This window comes from Carlito syrichta, unplaced genomic scaffold (genome assembly GCF_000164805.1).
Source record: "Carlito syrichta isolate Samal-C Ts95f unplaced genomic scaffold, Tarsius_syrichta-2.0.1 Scaffold314306, whole genome shotgun sequence".
Lineage (NCBI taxonomy): Eukaryota > Metazoa > Chordata > Mammalia > Primates > Tarsiidae > Carlito > Carlito syrichta.
The window spans coordinates 68,237-92,453 of NW_007258402.1; the positions used below are offsets into that span (position 1 = coordinate 68,237).

A 24,217-nucleotide genomic window follows, 5' to 3' on the forward strand; every position below is an offset into this window, starting at 1 on the left:
TAGGAAGTAGGGAGTATCAAAAGATGGGAGATTAGGCCCAGCAACATTTAAAAAATGGAGCTCGATTTTTTGATTTAGCTCAATATATCAAAGATATTCTTTCAGCACGTAATCAATACACAAATATTAATAAGGTATTTTACATTCTTTCTTCGGACTAAGGTTTTGGAATCTCGGTGTATTTTACCTGCAAAGCATATACACAATTTCACTCGGACTAGCCACATGTCAAGTGCCCTATGACCACACATGGACAGCGCTGCTTTCGAGGTCCCTGACACGATTTGTAGCACACACGCCTCCAGGTGGCAAGGGTTAATTCACCTAGGCCGGCTTTGGAGAGGGAGGAGCGCGGGCGGGGCGGGGAGTTGTTAACCCCTGCGCTACGGAGCATCCCGGGAATCTTAGTCGCGCCCATCTGTCCGTGGGGTCCGATGGGAATTGTAGGCCTCGTCCCCGCGGAGCATGCAGGGAGTTGTGGTCCGTGTCCGCCTGCGGCCGGGTGTGCGCGTCATGGCTGCCGGCACCGCGCTCCGGTACTCTTCCGCTTGACCCCAGAAAGTTTCGGTTCTGCCCGGCCGTGGACCCACGAGCGCGTAAGTGCCGCAGGAGACCGGCCGGACTCTGGGGGCACCCGGGCCGCCCTCGACCCCGGAGCCGAGCGCTTCCGCTCCGGGCGCGGCTTGTCACCTGTTGCCCTCCCCGTCCCCGCCCATCCTGGGTCTCACGCAGACCCTGCCCGAGCCCCCGCCCTTGTCCAACGGTCCTTGGAAGCCCCTCGGCCAGGGGGAGCTGGCCCCGGAACCCAGCTGGCCTCTGTTGGTCGGTTAGAATGACAGACCCCAAACACCAGTTCCAAAACCTGGTACGGCCGAGGGGCCGCAAAGGAGCCCACCATATGAGGTTTCAGACCAAGCCCGGGTCCTTTCGCACAGGAGGGGGCAGGCTCCCGAATTCCTGCGGGCGTCGTCCTCGGGAAGCCTAATTTCTGGCTCGGCTGGGCGGGGACAGCCTAGACCTTCACTTTGCGAGACTCCGCCCGGGTCTTTCCCCTCCTCCCAGAAGGGGACAGTTTGTTCTTCCCAGCCCACCCTCAGGCCAAGACTCCTTCACTCCTCTCAGTCTGCCCTTTGTGCCCTTGTGCAGGGTCTTGCGGTAGCCCCCAGATGATCTTTTCTGGAGACACCTGGTTGTCTTTGGTGTGGCTACACTGCGCTGGGTTCAAGTTCATGCTATTGAAACCTAGGTGGGGTGTGTACGGGGGGAGGGTGGAATTTTATTTTGTATGAGAAAGCACATATGTTTGACACGTTAACCACATGTGTTTCCCTGCTAATGGACGTATCGTCTGATGCCCCTGTCACTCTTCACCGTTTCCACTGCCTGTCCCCTCCAGAAAAAAATCGATCACTTGTTAAAACTCCTTGTGTTGGCCAGAGCCTCTCTGCCCCTCTGCTTGTCTTACCACAGCAGTTTCCTTTCCCGACTGAGAAATGGGTCAGGGGCTTTTAGGGGGCAGAGGATCAGGGCTTAATCTGCTCACTGGCCCTGCAGGCCTTGTGGTCTCCTGCAGCAAGCTTAATTCCCCTGCCATCTGCCTAATGCGGCTGGAGGTGGAGGGGCAGGGGTGGTGGCTGAAGCTCTCATAGTAGGGTTTTCTGTTTTCAGCGGCTCCCACCTTCTGAAAGTGGGCCCTGTCGAGTGTACTCTGCTCGACTCTCCCTTCGGTAACAACCCTTGTTCTTAAAATATTGAATACCCCATACTAGTTGTGTACCATGGTTATGATCACCCTGGAAGTCAGTTAATTGTCACAGTGGTGGATCTCAGCCTCGGCTAATTAAAAGAATCTGAAAAGGCTCTTTAGGAAATAGAGTTTATCTGTTGATGTTTAAAGTGTCCATCTTTGTGTAGCACTTCATTTATTTTTAAGTTGTTTCTGGTGTTTTATTAGGAAAATAAACACAAGAGTTGTTGAAAGAATTGTATAGTGAATATCTGTATACTCAATTTTTAATATTTCACTTTATTTTTGCATTTGCTTTAGAGGTTGGTAACAGTCTCAGGTAATGACCCTCTAGCTGCTCTTTGGATGACCTTTGCCTCTTGGGGCAGGGTTGGGTACACTAGCATGGGTTTAGGAGCCAAGTTTTTAGCCTGGTTCTTTTTGGTGGGTATGGCCCTCACTGGTGTTCATGATGAGAGGAGCCGCCCGCAACAGAGCAAGATCAGAACAGCTGGTGGATTTGACCCATGTTGGTCACCGGGGCTATGGGCTGCTGCCTGTGGAATACAGAGTGGGTGCTCAAGAAGTGGCACTCCCACTTCCCTGTAGGGGACAGGTTTGGCTGGTGAGTAACCTTTGTTTTCTGGAGATTCCAAAGGCACAATTTTGGTGAGTCAAGATCAGAATGTCTTTAAACGTAAGGTAGAGGAATATGCTGTCTAGCTGTGGTCTCATGGTGGAAACCACTGGTAGGAACTCAGAATTAGGAGCTAAGCTCACTGCAAGCAGCCTCAGGCAGCAGGTAAAGATCATTAGCTGGTGCCTATGCCCACAGAGGCAACCTGTCAGCAAAGGTGAGTCTATTGGGATCATGTCAGCATCTGCTTACCTAATGGCTGCTATGTCCTTGTCTTGCCCAAAAGATAAACAATATGTTTGTGATCTCAATACCAGTTTAAAAAAAAATCAACTCTTGACTGACATAAGAGCCTCTATTTGAACAGTTGAATAAGTCAGCAGGGTGGAAATTGGAATGTTTCTCTGGGTCTGCTTATGGAAATGGTGTCTACTTTCTTGCTATTTTTTGATACATCACTACAAATGGCTGAAGTATTTGTACTATTCCCCTATTAAAAGCCTCAGGAAAAATGGGCGCCAAGGCTCGAGAAGAAAAGGGAGGTAGAAACTCTGCTCAGATGGACCAGAGGAGTTTTCTTTTCCCCTCTTCTCCCACACTGGAGCCAGTCAGCCTGATGGCTTTAGTAGCCACCAGTAGTCCTTCCTGTTTGCGTGGGTCTCTGTGGCATTTGAAAGGCACCAAGGGCCTGTTTCTGGTTGGGCCAGATCCCATGTGCAGGGATGAGGATGTGCACGTCATTGTGGTTCTGAGGACATACTTAAGAAGAATCTGGGGTTTGGTTATAGTCTTATGACTATATGGTTCGGGGGCCCAAGGGCTGGTCTGGCCAACCAGGAGCGTGGGGTTCTGCTCCCTTGGCCTATGCCAGGAAACTGAGTTAGGGGCGCCCTTAGCATCCAGAAGATAAACTTGGACCAAAAAAGGCATTCTAAGAAAACTGTTAGCATGCAGGGGGCTAGGACAAGAGGAAGCTGGCTGTATGAGGTCCAGGATAGGGCTGGACAATTGAACCAGAAGTGATGGCTTAAAATGGAGTTGGGAGGAATTTCCTGAAGCGAAACCTATAGCCCCAGGTACTTTTTCCAAGGCACCCGCAGACTTGGTCAGAGTAGAGAGGGGACACTCAAAAGCCTGAGCCAATGTCCGCCATTGAGAACGTCTGTTCTTCCCCTTTCCCACCCCCTCCACATGAAGGAAGGTTACCTCCCAACATCGGGTCTGTAAAAAAAAAAAAACAGAGTATGAAGAGGTCAAATGACTTTTCCAGGACAGGTAGATTGACCGAAAATAGTTTGGTGAGCAAAATGTATATCTCTTGAATCACGCCCAACCAAGGCATGTTCTTCATCACTTTATTTGTTACACAATAGATAATGGAAAGTTCACATAACTAGTTTGATTCCAAAATCTGAGATTGACAATTCTTGGCCACCACTGACAAAAGAGAAGAAAACATCTTGCTGTTGCCAACTCCAACCTTAGAGCCATCCTGGGTCTCGCTTGCCCTTCCCCTGCCAGCTTGGCCCCACCCTTTGCCCCCTCTGTACCAGGTTGTGTGCTGCTCTTGTCATGCTTCTCACGCACACCCATCAACACCTCCCCACCTCATTTTGCCAGGTTGATGGTGCCAGACTCACACTTCCAGAAGTGGAGAGGGAAGGGAGGTGTTTTAGTCTGCTAGAACTGCTACAGGCTAAGTGGCTTCAGAAATGTATTTTCTCACAGTTCTTGAGGCCGGAAGTCCAAGATCAAGCCACTGGCAGGTTTGGCTTCTGAGGTCTTTCTCCTTGGCTCACAGACAGCTGCCTTCTCGCTGTGTCCTCACATGGCCTTTTCTTTGTGCTCACATTCCTGCTCTCTTTTGTGTCCAGAGTTCCTCTTAACAAGTTCACCGGTTAGATTGGATCAGGGCCCAATCCCATGGCCTCGTTTAATCTTAATTACCTCTTTAAAGGCCATGTCTTCAAGTGCAGTGACATTCTGAGGCATGGGGGTTAGGGCTTCAACATAGGAATTGTGGGGACTGTGAGGGGTCACAATTCAGCAGGAGAGTTGGGCTGGTGGGGGTGGTTGCAGTGTTATCATTGTCCAGAATGGGATGAAGGAGGCTTGTGGATAAGGCTTCCTCAGGGATCGAGCTGTGGTGCACACTTCCTCCTGTCTAAGCCAAAACCAGAAAGACCGGAGCAGTTGGCCAGAGGAAGGTGTGAGTCAGGCAGTGCACAGTCTTGGCATTGGAAGCAGAGCAGCCAAACCCTGGAGGCAGTCCTTTAGTCACTGCAGGGCAAGTTCAGGGAGGCCAGAACACAGGTAGGAGGGAGGGAGGGAAGGAGGTGGGACAAGAGGCTGGGCCTATCTGTGTGGAGGTCAGACAGCTCAACAAAAAAGGGCCTTACAAGCTGGGGTAAGACATGGCTGACAGCAATCACCTGAGCTCATCAGGATGTCAGGGGGTCTGTTTACAGAGACCAGGTAGGGAAGGGTAGAGTAGACATGTTTTGCCCATCCCTGAATTATCTGTGAATTATATTATTCCATTTACTCTTGGAATAACAGATCATAGTATTTTCAAAATAATGACAATATAATGTCCACAATTACAATGTGAATTTTTTTACTGCATTATTTTAGTCAACATGAAAATAACTTACATTCAAAGGAAATTTTAAAAATCAGAGAAATATAATTTTTTTTAAAATGTACCATTTTCCCGCTACTGAAAGATTATTATTATTTACATTTTGGTACATTTCTGTGTCTCAAGGTTTAGTTTGGTTTGTGGTACAAGGGTCTATGTGTTTTGTTTTGTCCAATTCATTCATTTATTCAGCAAGTAATTTATCAAGGTCTCGCCATGCTCCAGAACTGTGCTAGGTGCTGGAGAAAGAATGAACAACAACAGAATTTACAGACAAGTGGGAAGAACAGAGATTAAATAAAAAATTGCCATGGTGGCAAATGGCACCAAAAGCCATAGAAGAATAACATGAGATGCCACGGTGGAGCTTAGAACCATGAACAGAGTACAGTTTGGGGCCTCATGTGTTCATTCGTTTTCATCAAAGCACTTATCAGGCCTCAAGGGATTTTTCTTACGTGTTTGTAAGCTTCCTAGGATGTTTGTTGTCTGTCTCTCACTGATCAGTGGTGGTTGACTTCGCCCATCACAACTGTAGTCCCAGCTCTCGGCTCAGCCTGCCTCTTCAAAAAATACCTCTTGCCTGCCTGGCAGTTTGATAGCACACACAGGTTACATGCTTCTTCAGCTGGGCTTGGTGGCTCAGCCTATAATCCCGCGCTTTGGGAGGCTGAGGTAAGTGGATTGCCTGAGCCCGCGGGTTTGAGACCCACCTAGGCAACTTGGAGAGACCGAATCTCTACAATAAATCAAAAAAATTAGCCAGGCATGGTAGCGCAAGCCTGTACTTCCAGCTACTTAGAAGGCTGAGGCGCAAGGATCGCCGGAGCCCAGCAGGTCGAGGCTGTGGTGGCCGGGAGCGGCGGCCACTGCTCTCCAGTCTGGGTGACAGAGTGAGACTTCAACTCAAAAAAAAACCCAAAAACATGTTGCTTCCTCGAGTCCATGTGCTGTGGGTATGGTTATATTCTATCAGAGATTCAGTTCCTAACTCTGACTGATTGAATTGACCCCTTGGACACTGTGGTCAAGGAAGTTCCCAGAGCATATGACTTTGGAGAGCTGTAGTTTTTCCCTACCCAGATGGGGTCTGTATTCTTTGTGGGCAGGAGTAGATGCAGCCATTGAGTTCTCAATTATTCGTGCAGATGTTTCAGAAACTGCCCAGATTTTCATGCCTGTCATTATCATCTCCTGGATGTTTTCTCTAGGCTTTCCAGTGGCAGGACCTTGGCCCCACACCCCTGACTACAGATACATGGCCCCTCCCCTGGAGCAACTGCCCACCTTCCTTTAAAAAGACTGTTGGCTTCCTCCAGGTCCAGAGCAACCCACCATGTTCTCAGAGCCCTCTGGACCCTGCTCTCCAGGTGTATGAGCTGGAATAGTGGCTGGTTTTGTGTATATTCTGGGGTGTAGCCAAGGACCCTGCTATTGTTGGTGGAAGGGAGGAGACCAAGAGAAGGCTCAAGAAGTGACAGTAGAGTATTAAGTCTTTATTCCCTCTGAGAAAGAGAAGATTGTAAGCAAGAAGGAGTGTTCGGGAAAGATGACCCAGGCATGCAATTGGTTAACACTTAATTGCAGGTCCAAGGGGCTGGGTCACCTAATGAGCCTTTGTTCACATGCTGAAATGCCTGCACCTGAACTGGCCCCTGGCAAACTCCTGAGCACTTTCCTAGCCACCCTCTTGAAGCTCTGGTGAGAGCAGTCTGCCTGTCTGCCAACCATTTCAGCACCCGAGCCAGCAGGACCTACGCATTCAAAGTGGCAGCAGGTACCAGCCAAGTGTTCCCCTTCTTTATGTGGTAACTAGATGGAGGCTGTTGGGGGTGCTGCACCAGCCTGAGGCAGTGACTCTTCCAGAAAGGCTTTTCAGCTTTTTTAAGGTTTCTTGTCGTTAACATTTTCTTTTTGGTCAGGGTAGAAATTTACAAATTTACAAAATTTACAAATTTACAAAATGTGCTCTGCCTCATTTGGGACTGGGGAAGAAGTCCAACTGTAGGGTGCCTTCTCCGGGTCAATTCTTAACTATTGTGTTGGGAGCAAAATTTTGAAGGTAGAATAAGGTTGATATCCACACCCAACCTCCTCCTATGCTAATGATCCTTCTTATGTAGCTACTCAGACGCTTTATTGCTTCTGCCTGAACCAGTTTCTGGGCAGCCTTGTGAATAATAGTCATTTGCACCACAGTATAAATAAGTTTATATAAGTCAGTCAGTATCTTTGTCTCTTAATTTAGGACTAAATTGCTGTCTCTGTTGTTTAGAGAATTTAGGACATCTGGGCAGGTACAGAAGGAATTAAGATGTCAGGGAAGACCCTTTACCTCTAAAACAATGGCTAGGAATTCAGACACTAGTCCCAGATAATAAGTCCCTTTTCCATTTTATCAGAAGATTGGATATTTTCAGACATTTTAGATAGGCTTAAATATAATTTTGAGTTGTTGGCAAGACAATCCAATGCTTCCAAACATTTTATAAAATGAATTTCTCTGCTATTTGAAAGAACTTGCTAGAGACAGTGATGAAGGTTTTTATATGTCGTGCAAGAAGGACCTTGGGATCATAGAAGTGATTAACACTTTGGGAGGCCTTGCGAGTTGTGAGAGTCCTGGAGTCTTTCCCCCAGTGCCATTGCAGCCATGGTAGTGTGTAGAGAGTGCTGAATGTCTCCCAAGTTAGGAGAACTGTTTGCTGGTAGGGTATAGATGTTGGGATCAGGCTACTTCATGCCTGAAGTCTGTGATCCCTCAACCAAAGGGCATGTTTATCTAGAGACACAGGAAGTTGACCATGGTGTGGAGACAGACAGTGCCCCATTCTGTGCCTTTCGCTGGTCAATAATGACCTCAAACCAAGGCAGAGGAGGAAGGAGGGTGAGATGCTAAGCGTCATGAAACTAACATCCCTATGGTGTGGTGACTGTGTTCTTCTAGAGAAGCACTGATTTACTTCCTGAATCCCTGTGAGGTGATGACCGAGAACTATGGTGGGGAAGCCCACCATGACCCACAGACCTGGCAGTTAGCTTCTTAGTGCCTTAATACCTTGGTGATGACACAGGCTCTTTGGAAAATCAGCTTGTGTAATCAGTGGTTGGGAACAGCTCACCCCATGACCTGGGAACTTGACACCAGCCAAGCACACTCTGAAGGTCAGAGAAGGACTCCTGCCTCAGGCTGACACAGGGGCTGCGTCACCAAAGCACCAAGTAGTCTTAAAGGAGCATGTTGCTGTCTGTGTTCAGGCTCATCATGCTAAGATATTAGTTTTGGTTTGCAAACATGGTTTTCTTCGTGCCAGACTCCAGATAGGGCTGGTTTCCAGAAAATCCAGCTGATTGCATAGTTCTGACATTGTCCTGGCCACAGCCTGGATGAGTTACTCAGGATCTGCTATTGCTGTGGCCTCCTTCCCATGCTCCGTCCTTTCCCGTATGTGCCTGTCTCACCCCAGTCTTAGGTGTACACACAGAGCCTGTGTTTGAGGACCAGTCATCTGCCAAGATTATTTCCCTCAGAAACTATAAGGCCCTCTGTGCTGATGGCAGCCAGATAGGAGGAATGCAGGTAGAGAAACGGCCTTTACTCTTGCCATGCCTTCTACCGGCTGCCCTTTCCTCCTTGGGCCTCTTCAGTGACCTCCTGCTCGTTTTTCAGGCCTGGTCATCACAAAGTGTTTACCATTCTCCCGCTTCCCCAAGTGGATTAAACCCTCCCCCCGATTCCATTGTACTTTTAATAAAATTCATCACAGTGCCGCTTTTTTAAAGATATAATTTACAATTATGTAAGTCGTGACAAAAATGTTTGTCATATATATACAGTCCTGTAAGCTCTACCACAGTCAAGACACTGAATTGCCCCCCAAAATTTTCCTCTGTTGCTTTGTAGTCAGACTCTCTCATCTCCCCCAGCCCCTGGCAGATGCCTGTGTGATTTCTCTCGTCATCGTTTGTCTTTGCCAGAACAGCATATAAATGGGATTGTAAAGTCTATAGCCTTTGAGTGGCTTCCTTCACTCAGGATGATATCTTTGAGGTTCTCCCACGTGGTTATGTATACCCGTTGCTCACTCCTCATTGCTGAGGCCCCAGGACTTATTGTCTGTGTCTCTATATGGGCCTCTTCTACTGTATCTGGATATCTGGTATTTTTCCATCCATCTCTTTGGTGGCTAACTGAGCTCCTCCAGGGCTGGACTGTGCCTTGTGTTTCTCTGTATCCCTGGCCTGCATATAGTATGCACAAAACATGGTGCTGGGGCAACTGTGTGTTGATAGGGGAGATCCTTGGTCCTCTCTGCCTCTCTAGGGCCCTGAATGGTCCCTGCTCAGTCTCTGGACAGCAGATGACCTGGAGAGGCTCCCATGGTTGTCGGGTAGCCTTCCCGTAAACCACTGCTGCCCTCAACTTGGTGTCGCTGATGGGAAGATGCCAGCACAGGGGAGCTGTGGATCCCCTGCTCTCTGAGGCTCTGTGTCATGAATTATTGGGACTGTGGTACAGGTATGTGTCTGCCTCCTTCTTCCTAGACCAGGGAAGCCTTTTTTGGGCCTTGTTTGCACTGAGTCACAGCTGCATTGGCTTGGTAGTTAAAAATAGGCCCTGGGCATTTCCGCCCTGTGTCAGGCCCTCTTCTCCTCGGGCAGAGGCTGGAATTCTTGTGTAAATATGTAGAAGAGCTCGTGGTTGGGACCGTTTCCATTTCAGAATCTCCTTGCTTGGCCTTCTAGAGCTGTGAGAGCAACATGGCAGTGGGTGAGTGACAGAGAGAAAGGGAGAGCTATGTGTGCTAGGACACACATATCATGTGATATGCTACTGGGAGACGCTGAAGTTTGTGGTGGTTCCTCCAGCCAGTGGAAGAGGTTGGTCATTCACTGTCATGAAAGTGGCTCAGTTTTCAAGGGTTAGTTGGAAAAAACCACTGGGTCAGACTGACCAGCATTCAAACTATGATTCCACACCTTATTGGCCCATGGCCCTAGACAAGTTACATGACTCCACTGAGCATCAGTTTCTCCTTTGTCAATGAAGACGATGTTATCTACTCCACTGGTGACTATGAGGATTAATAGTTGTCGGTTGTGTGTGTAAAGCAGCAACAAGACCCTGCCCGCCGTAGGCCTTCTTCGTGGTAGTTGCTACTACAGCCATCTTGTCTTGCTCTCTGCTTTTGCCAGTAAACATGACAACTTTGTATTGGACATCTAAGGGAAGAATCGGAGGGTCTGAAAGGAAAGGACTGTCCGAATGCATGTCCAGACCTCTTTCCAATGTGCTCACACCTTATAACCTTTATTGTCCTTCAGCCCCTACTGTATCCTTAAATCACTTAAACAGCTGCCCAAGTAGGGCTGCTAACTTGGGACTTAGCGGCCGGAAGAAGACTGTAACTGAGCTTAAAATAGAGATGTGTCCCTTGACTGGTACAAGGGCTGCGCAGGCCCCTGGATAGCAGGCCAGGTGGCATCTGCACACCCAGACTGAGCTGGACCCTTGGTAGCTGGAGGCTACAAACATCCCAACGAGGGGGACCCTGCCAGCAAGCCAGGCCTTCCTTTGTCCAGAAGCCCTGAGGACGGTATGTGTTCTCAGCCTCAGCCCAGCACTGCCTGGCCAGAGACTACTGACTGTTTCTCAGGGAGAGAAAGACTAGGGAGGATGGGATGGGATGGGGCCGGTACGGGGAGATGGGGATCAGGTGTAGGTGTAGCTGGCGCCTTAGGCTTAGTGAGGCTGTATGCATCAGGGCCGGACTGCTTTTAGTCTTTGGTAGGAGGGAGTGGAAGGAGCCACTGGATGGCTTTTTTAGGGATGAAAAGTGAAGCAGTCCTGTATGAAAGGCAAATGGAAGGAGAGCTCAGAAGGAATGGGCTGCACTATTTGTCTGATTAAGCCCCAAACCAAGTCACTGTGTCTGAATATAAGTGTGTCAGAAGCAAACCAGAGAGCGCCCACAGATCAAGGCCCACTCAGAAAGGTCAAGCCCCTCCTCTAGGGAAGACATCCGGATGGGGCAACCTTTGTACCCATAGCAGAGTTCCTCTAATGTTGTCTTTAAGTTGTGCTTGTGACTGCTTCCTCCATGGCTCTTCTTCCCCCATACAGGTGCCAATATGGAGCCTGACCACTGCTGAGCAAATAACCACAGAGAGCCGAGGTTCTAAGCCTTTCTCTGGACCCAGGCAGGAGGCACCCAGCCAGGGAAGGCAGACTCACCATGGCTTCCACCAGCGCGGAGAGCCAGCTCCAGAGAATCATCCGAGATTTGCAAGGTATGGCAGGTTGCTGGGCAGTGTATATGAGGTTTGGTTCTGAGGGCTTATGACTCTGTTTTTGTTGTTACTGTTTGAAATTTAGCCCTTTCATCTTTGTTCACACAAGGAGTAACGGGAGCTCTCAGGTCACATCATATTGAAATATTTGGGGCTCACATATCCACCTTGTGTAAGGCTGGGAGAGCTTGCCTGGCTCTCCTTTCAGAGCACTGTAAAGCCAGTTTATAAACAAAATCATCTACCCCTCCTGAGACTGGGTCTTATTTCAGTTTGTGTGTGTATGTTTTCAAGCTGCCTGTAAAGTCTCTGACTAAATCACGAACCTCTGGGCTCTGATGAAGTTGGTTCCTTTGGGAAGGAATATTCTTCCTCCCTCTGAGCAGGAAGGCCAGATACCATCTGGCTTGTTTTGCTGCCCAACGGGGTCCTGGGCTGGCGGACAGGCCATCACCTGGGATGTACTTCAGTTCTGGGCCTGCTGCCTCCCAGACTTCCTTGAGTACAGTGTTGTCCACTAGAAAGTCTGTGCCTTGTAGCACTTATCTCATTGGAGAAAGGCAAGACAGGGTGAGATGCATTTAAAGCTCCATAGACTCAGGAGAAACAGATTGCTTCCTTACTGGCTGCAAATTCCAAGTTTCACCCTTTTAGCTGATGTCCCAAGAGTCAGAATTTTGGTAAGTTTTCTTCTCCTGCCCATCACCAGGGCTGGTCTTGTAAGCTCCTTGGAGCTCCAGCACACTTGAAACAACACAGGCTGAAGTGGACCACTTCCTCCATGCCTGCAGAGTCCACTGGGACGCTTTTATTTGACATACTAAGGCCCAGGTTCCTGGCTGCTTGGACACAATGAGCAGTTATCTCTCATGCCAGGAACCATCATCCTCATAAGGCCACAGTGCGGTCCTCATTCTGAAGGTCCAAAGTCAAGGAGATAAAAATCACTTTCCCAGGCATTTTATCTTATATCTATAGTGCCATGGGCCTCTGATAGCTGATAATTACATGGCACTTAGTGAGCACCAGGCTCTGTCCTTCACAGTCTTATGTGATGCAGTAACGCATTGAGCTTTCGTATTTGGTCCTAAGAAGTAGGTACCATTTTTCCCATTTTGCAGATGAGGAGACAGGCACAGAGAGATTAAGTAACTTACCTAAGGTCACACAGCCAGTCCAGAGAAGAGCCTGGGTTTGCATACCAACAGACTTTGAAGGCCAGTGGCAAACTCACATTTGCAGGGCCTGTCATTTTATTTTTTATTTCTATGTAGATTTTTTTTTTAAGTGTCTAAAACCTTAGCTGACATTAGACTAGTGTGGTTAAGAGCATAGACTGATGCCAGACTGCTGGTGTGCAGACCCAGGCTCTGCTCTTGATAAGCTATGTGACCTTAGGTAAGTTACTTTATCTCTCTGTGCCTATTTCCACATCTGCAAAATGGGAAAAATGGTACCCTCTCATAGGATCAAACATGAGGACTCAATGAGTTACTGTCCATACGGGTTAAAAGGTGGGGCCAGAAGCTGACCCCATACCTGCCTGACTCTAGAGTCCTTGTAACTACTGTCACCAAGAGACTGAGTAGGCTGCCCTGCAGTGGTGTGAAGACTCCACTGCACAAGGATGCTTCAGTTAAGGACACACTACTGTCATGGTAGATGCTGCAGCGTTGTATGCTAAGATATTTACCAACAGATGAAAAGTGAAGGGTCTTGAGAAGGTAGTACCTTTTAAGAATTCCCACCAAAGTGCCTGGTGGCCTATGTATAGGACATGGAGGCCAGCTCAGGATATCAGGATGACCAGACTCAGCTGGTACATAGGTAGAGTTTCTATATCAGAAACTCTACCTGTGGGTCATCTCTTTCATTCTCTTCCTTCCCAACAAGAAACTCTGGGTCCCAAAGGTATCCTTGAGAAACAAATGTCAAGATACAGAAAACAACAGTCACTTGTAAGAATCATTTCCAAGAACCTATCTTCACCATTTGCTGACCTTGGCCTGAGGGGTCAGTTTGGTTTAATTTTCAGCCAGCTTAGGCTCAACATGAGTTCTGAGCAGGCCTGTTTCAAACCACAGTACTTCAAAACAGGAGTAGGGATTCCTTTTCTTTTAAAAATTATCAGGGAAGAAAATCATTTTGTCCAGCATGTCCCAACCATCTAAACTGAGGAAATGTTTCCCAGTATCTCAGCCAAATCCAATGTCTGTGAATGAGTCAAAGTGTTTTTTTCTCTTTTCTGAATAGGAGGTAAATTCTCTTAAAGGTTAAGAGGTGGGCTCTGGAGTTAGAAAGCCCTTGAAGAAACCAGGGTTCTTATTCCAGCTCTGCTGTTGGTTACCCATGATCTTTGGCCAAGTGTTCTGACCTCTCTGTGCTCCTCATCTCCAAAATGGGGATAATTATACCAGACTTTGTAGATTCTAAGTTGTGCTCCCCCCACCCCCACATTTTAACAGTTCTGAAATTGGGACACATGCAACTGCATCTTAGATTTACTGAAATAGGACAATCCCGCCTCACAGTGGCATTTTAAATGAGAAATACATGTAAAGGCCTGGCCACTCATGGGCATTCCGTTAACAGAAGTGATGGTGGTGGTGTTGTCATTGTTGAGATTGTTATCATCCTTATGATTATTTGTACATGCTGGGTGTTCCTGAAGCCTGCATGTACCTGTACCGAGCAGTAGGGTTATAAGTGAAGAACAAGAAATATGGCCAGAATAAAGGATAAAAGTTTCTGGGAGTCAGTGATATGGGCCTGCGTGATGCATCCACACAGCAAACATGTTGACCAGGTACTTCATGCAAATGTATAACCCTAGATGGTAGAGATGATCAAGAAATGTGCCCAGTCAGCAACCTGTTGTAAAGTATCCATGGGCTCTCAGGATGTTGTAACCTCTTAGACTTGGAGTTGTAGCCTTTGGACATTTATATCCCGTCTACATTTCTGAGCTGCTTTGCATCACCAGCCACTGACTCCTCATGCTTCCTGAGGTTATTCCTGCTTTTTTCTCTGAGTTCAGTCTCTATCTGGTTACATGTTTCTATTTGTTGTCTTAAAGATGCTGTGACAGAACTAAGCAAAGAATTCACAGAAGCAGGGGAACCTATCACAGATGACAGCACCAGCTTGCATAAGTTTTCTTATAAACTTGAGTATCTGCTGCAAGTAAGTGATGCCTATAATGTGTTGATTGTCTCTCATTTCCCTTTTAGGTAACTCATCAGCATTCAGGATATGGTTCAGAAAGCTCAATGGAGCCATTAAGCCCTTGTGATTAGATTGAAGGTCAGAGCATTCCCCAGCAAGACCTTGTTCCTCTAAGTGTGATTTTCTGGAGAATAGAAATATTGCCCCTTAGAATGACTTTGGGCATTGAGAATATTCTTTAGAGATTAAGGTCATCTTAAAGCAGGACACAGGACACTGTATAGCAAGGGTCTTAACTTTGGAGCAGTTATATATACCTCTTTGAGAGTTTGGTGAAAGTTATGGAGTCTCTCCCCAAAAAGACATGCATGTATGTGTGAGGCACCCCCAAAAATCCCCAGAGTTATCTTTTTGGAGGGCAGGCCTCTTACATTACAGGCTTCCCCTACTAGACAAGTGTTCTAGGAAACCATTGGCATCAGTGTACCAGCTAGCAATGTGAGAGGCTGCATTGTAGAAAAAATGTCCCCAGTTGTGGCAAACAGGTGACTGGTTCTTCTACCATTACAGTGCACCTGCCCACACTGCACTGAGTGTTCAGCAGTTTTTGATCAAAAATGGCATGACCAGCCAGGTGTGGTGGCTCATGCCTGTAATCCCAGCACTTTGGGAGGCTGAGACAAGAGGATTGCCTGAGTCCAGGGGTTCAAGACCAGCTGCGCAATTTGGCAAGACCTCATCTCTACAATAATTAAATAAAAAATTAGCCAGACATGGTAGCACACACTTGTAGTTCTAGCTACTTGGAAGGCTGAAGTGGAAGGGTCACCTGAACCCAGCAGGTTGCTGTGTTGGCCATGAGTGTGCCACTGCCTTCCAGCCTGGTCGATAGAGTGAGTCTCCAACTAAAAAAAAAAAAGGCATGACTTCCATTTCCCCCTCTATTTACCCAGTCTTGCCCCAAGCAACTTTTTTTGTTGTTTGTTTCCCTGGATGAAAAAAGTCCTCAAAGGGAAACATTTTGCCAATGTTGAAGAAATGAACTAAAAAAAGAGAAAAAGGCAGAAGCACTAAAAGGCATCAAAATCAAACAAACTGAGCAGTGGAAAAAGCATAGGTGTATCGCATCAAATGGAGAGTACTCTGAAGATGACTGAAATTTAAACATGTAAGAATAAATACACAATTTCTTAGAAATAAATTCTGGTTTTTGGGTGTCCCCCATGGTACATATATACTCAGTCACCCATTTTTGCAGGCAATTTCTGAGGGTTCAGGAACCCTCTGAAGATTATCCACATCTCCTTGTTTTAAAACCTTGCTACTCAAAGTACAATCCGTAGACCAGCAGCATCACCATCACCTGGGAGCTTGTTAGAATTATATCTTGGTTCCCACGCTGACAGGCTGAATCAGGATCTCTGGGATCAGCCTAGGACATTTTCTTTTAATGTATTCATGGTATAACACATATGCCTGCTTCGTTCAAGAAGCACCAACGTAGAGAAGTCTGCAGATGTGGAAAACATATGTAGCTGAAATAAGCAGAAAGGAAATGCATCAGAAATTATTTTAGGGTTCTGGTATTAGGCATTACAGATTTTTTTTCCATTTCTTCTGTCTTGTTCTATCTAGATTTCCTAACAACATATGCATATCTTGCTTCTATAATAAGAAAAAAACTATAAATTGTTATAGAAAGATATATCATTTTGGAAACCATTATTTTGCAGTGTTGCATCCTACCAAAGCATGTAGCATGAGAGCCCAGTAAAAGAAAGGCCCCTAGTGTGTGGAAGGGCTTGCCTTTCTCTTGCCTTTTCAACTGTCCTTTAGCATTATAAAAATGTTTATATACCTTTTTTTTCCAGTTAAGCACATTTTGGTTTTGGATTTGAAATGACTCAGAGCTGATGTTTATTTGAATTTCTTTTATGTGTATTAAAACAACATTGAAACTTAAGAGTTGAGTAACTGGGGTAAAATGTCAGTACCTTATTTCCCTAAGATGCGGCATAAGTAACACTCTTTGTGTTACCCTTAAGACTGTTTACTTATATTTCTTTTTTGTGTGTTAATAACAATTTTGGTGTTGCTAATTTTCACCCAACTCTATGCACAGAAGATTAACACACTTTGATTTGCCAGTAAATAAAATGAATGCCAATAAAGGGCCTCACCCAGCACCAGCACCTTAGAAACTATTGTTCTTATTTATCATTTAAATTATGGGATGAACAGCAGTAGGCTTAGAGCTCCTCTCTCTGTCCTTTTCCCTACCCAGTTTGATCAGAAAGAGAAGGCAACCCTCCTGGGCAACAAGAAGGACTACTGGGATTATTTCTGTGCCTGCCTGGCCAAGGTGAAAGGAGCCAATGATGGGATCCGATTTGTCAAGTCTATCTCGGAGGTAAGCTGAGCGGAGCAGCCAAGGATCTTGTGTCTTCCTCTTGCCTACTTTAAGCATCTATTACAGAGACATCTGCTGCAGACAGCCAGGTAAGGAAACGAAGACTTACAAGTGGGAAAGAAGTAAAGAAATTCAGTCCAGGTATACTTAGTGCCCATTGTTGCTGTGCCACAGGCTCAGGGAAACCACTTCAGTGAGTGTTCACTAAGCAGAAGAATGCTGAGTTCTGAATATTTGTTAGGCCACAACCCACATGTTACCTAATGGTGGGCTGTTCACATTGTAAATCTCTGCTCATGGCACCCCTTGGAGGTATGGTCTGGGACATCTTCAAACAAACAAACAAACAAACAAAAAACAACTTATTTTCTTAGATAAAATCTTGGAGCTTGCTAGAGTGCTGTCCTTAAAATTTGCCCAGGAAACATTAGTTTGAAATATGAATGATGTGGGATCTTAAGAGACTTGTTTTTTTCTTTTTGTTTAGAATATAGAAAGAAAAGAGAAACATTTCTTAAAATGTTGGTGTGCTGAGCAGCTTCCCACATTCAGTTCTGAGTCCCTTGAGAAATGAATGCCATGGCTTTGCTGTTTTACAGAACTCCAGAACAACAAATATACACATGCACTTCATATAACACACACTCTCTCCTTTCTGCCTCTCTCCCACCCCAGTCTTCAAAGAATCTCTCTTTCTGTCTCTCATCAGCCTAGTTTATTCTAGAGTAAAGAACTCGGCATATCAAAGAGGAAGTAAAGCCCTAGATCGGGAACAGGAAGTTTGTATATTTCACCTTTCTTTTCAATATCTCTTCAGTAAGTGTAAGATCACCTTAAAGTCAACACACATGCTCCCATGAAGGCCATAGCCCTAAGCTATGTTCTGGGAAGAGCTGCCCCCTGACCATGCCAGTGGGAGCCATATGAGTTTCTTCTTATAGAGAATAATGTGTTAGATATGCCAGTATTGGGGACTGGGTGCTCCCCCATCTGTATCCTCTGACACCTGAGAAGACGAGGAAAGATGCTGGCTCTAAAGATGTTGTCCTGTGAGTCTCTTTAACGTCTTGTAGTGTGAGTGGCTTTTCTGAGGGATATCTGGTAGAATACTCAGGTCCATGATGTAGAGAATTGTTTTAATTTCAGTGCACCATAAATCTGGAAAGGATTCTTGTTGTCAGTCTCCTCTCTTCATTTCTCACCACTGCATCAAAGCAACTAAAGCCTTTGGCTTCATGATTTCAGACAGCTGTCTGGAAATAAATTTAGTTTTAATCCCCATCCCCCATGATGAAATGCTTGCTAAAAACATCTGGTTTTTGGCTAGTTTCCTCTTCTTATAATGCAGACAGATCTTAAGGCAGTTTTGAAGCCAAAAGCATTCCATGCTTACATGGTTTTTTGGTGGCTGGCATAGGCTTTCCTTCCTGTAGGGTCCTGTTGTTTCATCTCTGTTGAAGACTCTGCCCTCTGGGGTTTCATTGGTTGGAATAGCTTGGAATAGTGCCAGCCTAGGTGAGTTGCTGAATATTTGGGTTAATTTTAATAATCAATTGCCACCTGCATTAAGTGCGCAGGTAAGAGCTAATGGATAAGAAGCATTTATAGGACCCCTCCAACACTTACGGGGTAAGAGGTAACTATTTGGGCTAAAATAGGTGAAGGTTCTAATAAGCCATTTCCAGAGGTTCAGAATGGGCTTGGATTGCGTTTCACCACGATGAAGAGGGTGTGCTTGGCATCAGGCTCATGACACAATGGAGTGGTTTAAAGCAGAATCAGCTCTCGTGTACCCTGCAGATTTCTTGTCCTTTGCTGCCATTGTATCACTTCTTAGTATAGTGTATATGCGTTCTGATCAGATGCTAAAAAAATTAAGGAATTAGATAATGAAGGTAGACCCATGATCTTGAAAAATAAAAAGTTTGTGCAATATTTTGATTTATAGTACAAAGGAACTATAGTTCCCTTCACCAAAAAGGTATTTTAAAATACCTTTAAAATGAGTAGCTCCACATATGTGTGTGTGTTTGTATATATTTTTTTGAAAGTAGAAAGAGGTAAAGTTTATTATTCACCTTTCACAGACTAGAAAGGGGGCCAACACTCAGAGGCAAGTGTGGCCTCAAAGGGCCACAAAATGCATATATTTAAGGACTTTGGAGAGGAGAGAGCAGCAGGTCTCAGTGGAAAAGGAGAACGACAGAGCAAGAGAGTGGCAGGTCTCAGTGGAACCTCCAAAAATGTTAGGATCATCTTGCTGGAGCCTTCAAAATATGTTAGGGTCACTTTTCCAGCAGGGCCTCCAGAATGTTAGGTCAGGCCCGATGGGGGTGTGGGCGTCTGGGGTAAAATCCAATGACACATGAAAGATGCAAAGAATTACACAGAAGTTAGATTAGAAAATAAAGTTTATTGAAATAAATTAGTGAGAGAGAGAAAGAGAAGATTCACCTCCCCAAGGTGAGAGAGGGAGCCAAAGCCAGGCAGCATGGCAACAGTCATAACTCAAAGAGCACATGGCCACACCAGAGTTTAGCAAGGCAATGGCCATGTGTGTGTATTTCTAAAAGCTGTTATAATGGTCAGTTTGCCAAAAAATAAGGAAAAACTCCTGCCTTTGTGAGCTTGAAGACAAGGGCTGTTATGAGGGTCTTAATTTAACTCTTTGGGACCATGTGTAGATATGTGTTTGCATGACTGACACGCTTCATTTCATAATGCTTTGGTCAACTGGTCTCAGCTGCCCAAGGTTCCTGGTTATCTTCACTGAACACTTTGTTCTCACCTCACTCATGAGTGGAAAAGTGTTTAGATGTGAGATATCATCAGGATTCTACCCCACCTATCTCCAAGATCAGCCCTCTGCAGACATGCCATGGTGGTTTTAGTAGAGACAGTCTGTTGTCAGCCTTTACTTCCAGGTATGCTGGCTAGACACTGAGCCCACAAAACACGCATGGGAAATGTCTTACAGCTTCTGTACTCAAAAGGCTTAGCACCTTTTAAATTTAAAACCACTTCATTTTATGAAATAACTTCCTTGAATCAACAACATGAAGACATGCAGCTCTAAGGTGCTGTAGACTAGGATGATATGAACTGGAAGGTGCTATGTGCCAGGATGTTTATACCATCACCAGTGCTTTGGGCTAAACCACATATTTCCTGACTCAGTCTTGTACTACAATTGATATCTTAATTGGGACCCTTTTTGGTCAAACCACTGCTATCATTTCTCCTGCCACATATACACACATTAAATATTTCTGACTTTTAATAGGGGTGAGGAGGGTATTGGTCCCGACTTACCCACTCAGAACCAGAGGCTAATGGAGCAGATGCCTGTGGTAGGTTGGGAAGTTGAGTCCCTGCCAACTTTGTTAAGCTTCTTCAGCTGACACATCAGGAGTACGAATCCTAATTTGCAAACTGGTTTTAAGTACCTTCCCTGGCTGTCCCTGTATTCCAGTGGTCCTCAATCTTTTTGGCATCAGGGACTGGTTTCACAAAAGACAATTCTTCCACAGACTAGGGGGCGGGGTTGATCATCAGGCATTAGATTCTCATAAGGACCATGCCACCTAGATCCCTCGCATGTACAGTTCACAATAGGGGTCATGCTCCTGTGAGAATCTAATGCCACCACTGATCTGATCCACCCACCTCTGGCTCACCTTCTGCTGGGGGGCCAGGTGCTGGTCCATGGCCTGGGGATTGGGGACCCTTGCTTTATTCCATCCCTCTTGACTGCTGTGTGCTCTCCACTGGCAGAGCCTCTGACCATCATATCCTGTCTCCATTGCAAAAAGCTTCCAAAAACCTCCTTAGAAATTATGTGTGTTTTGGTGTGTAGTGAATTTAAATCTCAAAACAGTTTAAATCACATCTTCTCCTTCCTCTGATTTGCTTTTATAGTTACAGGTATAGTGGGGAGAGATTTTGAAAATAGGCCTGCATCTGGGTTTCCCTGGTGCCATCCATCCAGACCTGTGGAACAGACCCATATCAATTTTTTAAAATTTATTTATTCATTTGTTTTAGAGATGGGATCTCACTTCATCATCTGGAGTGCAGTGGTGCAATCATAGCTCATTGCAGCTTGGAACTCCTGGCCTCAGCTATCCTCCTGCCTCAGCCTCTTAAGTAGCTAGGATTGCAGGTGTACACCACCACATCTGGCTAATATTTTTCCATTTTGTAGAGACAGGGGTCTTGCTATATTGCCCAGGCTGGCCTCAAACTCCTGGCCTCGAACTCCTGTCCTCCTGCATCAAGTGCTGGGATTACAGGTGTGAACCCCTGCATCTGGCCCCATTTCCATTTTATCTTTACCTCATTGTGACAAGACTTCCTAGAGACAACTTTGCTCTCTCCCCTGGGTACTTTCTGCTCGATGCAATAATTTGCCATGTCTGAAAAAAACAAATCCATTGGAAAAAACGTTGATAGATAGGTGGATATTACTGACAGTCTTATGGAGACACAGAGGAGGCAGTTACAAACCCTGCAAGACACTTTACAAGTCCTCCTCATGCAGTTCTGCTTTGTCCCTCTCTTCCCCCTTCTACATGTGCTTCCCCAACCTTTTAGTCCCCTTCTCCTGTATCTGTTCCCCCAACATCTTAAAAACAAAAACAGTGTTAGCTGCGCTAAGACCATCTCTTCCTCCTCAGACTCTCTTTTGCTATGGGAAGCCCTTCATTTACCTCCAAGTTTTATTCTAAGTATTCCAGGTTAAGTCAGAGATCACATCTGACTCTAAACCCAGAGATTCTGATGGAGCAGAGAGAAGAGAATGGCATCCAGTAGAACCCACAGATGTCAGAGTGTCTTAGTACGTCTTCCTTGACACGTCTGCTGGCATCTACAGATCGTTCTCAAATGAAGACCTGCAAGTAGTTCACCTACTTCAAGCCTTGCTCTCTGGAGTGACATTATCAAATGTTCTGTGTTCTTTGAGGAACATGAGTGAAGCCCACATGTAGGGTAAAATTGGGTGACATTTTCTGCCCCATATCTGTTTTTAGCAAGCCATCCAGGAGGCCATGTCTGTATTTGAGTCAGGCCAACAGCTCTTCGTCTCTGTGTAATCTGCTTTTTCTAGCTCCGGACATCCCTGGGGAAAGGAAGGGCATTTATTCGCTACTCCTTAGTGCACCAGAGGTTGGCAGACACCTTACAGCAGTGCTTCATGAACACCAAAGTGACCAGGTAAATACATGACAATGCTGAGGTTTAGCCCCGTCCCATTCAGAAATGAACTAAAGTTTATTAATAATTATAGTGACAACTGCAACAGCAGTGCCTCTTTGTGTTGCACCGTGGCACCTGCAGAGTTTTTCAACATCCATCTTCAAGGACTCCTACCATAGAGTCCTTGACATGTAGGGAAGGTGGCACTGAGATTTTACAGGTAAGTAAATGAGGCTCAGAGAGGGAAAGGCCTTTCTCTATGCCCTACCAATGTTGTGTTTTGAAGCTGGAGCTCACAGCCAGGTTTTCCCTGGTGAATGGAGTATTTTGGTTCCAGTGCTAATGGACAGATAGGTCACAGCCTTGACTCCTCGGTAGAATTGCCTGTGGGGTTTTTAATTTCACTGAGCCTGGGACCTTACCTGACACAGAGTCAATACCTGGCTGGGGTGTCTGCTTTCCCTGGAGACTTAATGGGCAGCATAATGGGGAGGCGCTGCCAAGCTTAAGTCGTCTGTGTGTTCAGCAGAGAAGGAAGAAGGAAGGAGAGTGGCAAGGACTGAATATGTAAAGGGGAGAGTGGGGGTCAGCTTAGGAGCTGCAAGTAAAGTACCCATCAGCCAAACCTCTTGGGGCTGTCTGACCTCTTTACTAGCCTTGCTTCCCCTCCACTTTGGAAGTGTTCTAGTTAATCAATGAAATCTTTGAATTAAAACAAAAACTATACAGGGAAAATCTTCTGTTTCATTTTGTCACCTTGAAGATCGATTTGCATGAAGATGTATTTCTCATGCCTGTGACAGGTCTTGTGAATTGGTATGAGTTGAGAAAATTCCCACATCTGATTTGAAGGTCATTTTGTTTTAGATGTTTTGTGAAGACTGTCATAAACAATTTGACTTCATCACAGTTTACAGACATCAACCAAGTAGCCCTTTAAACTCATCAGTATTATCTTGTTAAAATTCTTGTTGCTTCATCTAAAATGAAACAATCACTACCTCGAAGTGCAGATAATATCCCTAAATGGATAGTTTTTTTGGCTTTTAAATTGGTATCTGGACAGAAATTAACAGTGAGTTTAGTGTCCTATATTGAGTTCTGGAAAAGGATTAGAAAGTGAGGTTATCTTTTAAAAAGGTAATGTTATTTTTCTTACAATTGCCCTATCTTGGCAAGCAATTGAGATTTAAGGTTTCTCATATTTTCTTTTTGAAAAATAGATATGGTATAAACAATAAATGAATAGGCATCCAGATTATTGCAGTAACTTCTTTGAAGAAAATCAAGCTTATTTAGAATTATGTGTGCCTACAGTGAAAATGAAATTGATCTGTGTGTCTGTCTTTTATTAATTTAGTAACCTGAGTTGGAATTTAATGAGGCAGAGCCACCCTGGGAGGACTAATTAAATTCACTCCTTCCTTTTCTTTATTACTCTTATGATGAGCTCATTTTATGTTTTTCTGCAGTGACTGGTACTATGCAAGGAGCCCCTTTCTGCAGCCAAAGCTGAGCTCTGACATCGTGGGCCAACTCTATGAGCTGACTGAGGTTCAGTTTGACCTGGCATCAAGGGGCTATGACTTGGATGCTGCCTGGCCAACATTTGCTAGGTACTTTGAAGAATTGCTTGGTTTAAAATATGGGGAAAGAGATGTATAAAGTTTTGAAGATTGCCAGCAATCTACTCAAAGCAATTATTCTTGCTCAGTATATGACATAAAGCTGTTCGACTCTTATGCCTACTAATTTTATAGACTCTGTAGAATTTGACTAATGATAATATCTGAAGGCTCCAACCTTAAGCCAACCTAATTGACCACAGGCTCTGAGTCAGTGGAGGTGCATAAGCAAAACCCAGCGTTTTATTTATTTATTTATTTCATCGAAATCTCACTCTGTTGCCCATGCTGGAGTGCAGTGGCACAATCACGGCTCATTGTAGCCTCAACCTTTTGGGCTTAAGCAATCAGTACACCTCAGCCTTCCACGTAGCTGAGACTACAGGTGCTCACTGCCATGCCTGGCTAATTTTTTTATTTCTTTTTGTAGAGACAAGGCCTTGCTATGTTGCCCAGGATGGTTTTGAACTCCTGGGCTCAAGTGATCCTCCCGCCTCAACTTTCCAAAGTGCTGGGACTATAGGCA

General features: G+C 45.4%; 1 protein-coding gene across 1 annotated transcript in view; it reads left to right on the forward strand.

Moving 5' to 3' along the window:
- Window positions 1-502: 502 nt before the first annotated feature.
- The window catches only part of FYCO1 (FYVE and coiled-coil domain containing 1), an 80,098-nt gene continuing 56,383 nt past the window's right edge, over window positions 503-24,217 (forward strand). The window contains exons 1-6 of the mRNA XM_008071389.2: window positions 503-596; window positions 11,129-11,295; window positions 14,372-14,478; window positions 16,745-16,870; window positions 21,978-22,084; window positions 23,539-23,682. Coding sequence (XP_008069580.1) covers window positions 11,241-11,295; window positions 14,372-14,478; window positions 16,745-16,870; window positions 21,978-22,084; window positions 23,539-23,682 — 539 coding nt within the window. The 5' untranslated portion in view covers window positions 503-596; window positions 11,129-11,240. The remainder of the gene's footprint in view (window positions 597-11,128; window positions 11,296-14,371; window positions 14,479-16,744; window positions 16,871-21,977; window positions 22,085-23,538; window positions 23,683-24,217) is intronic.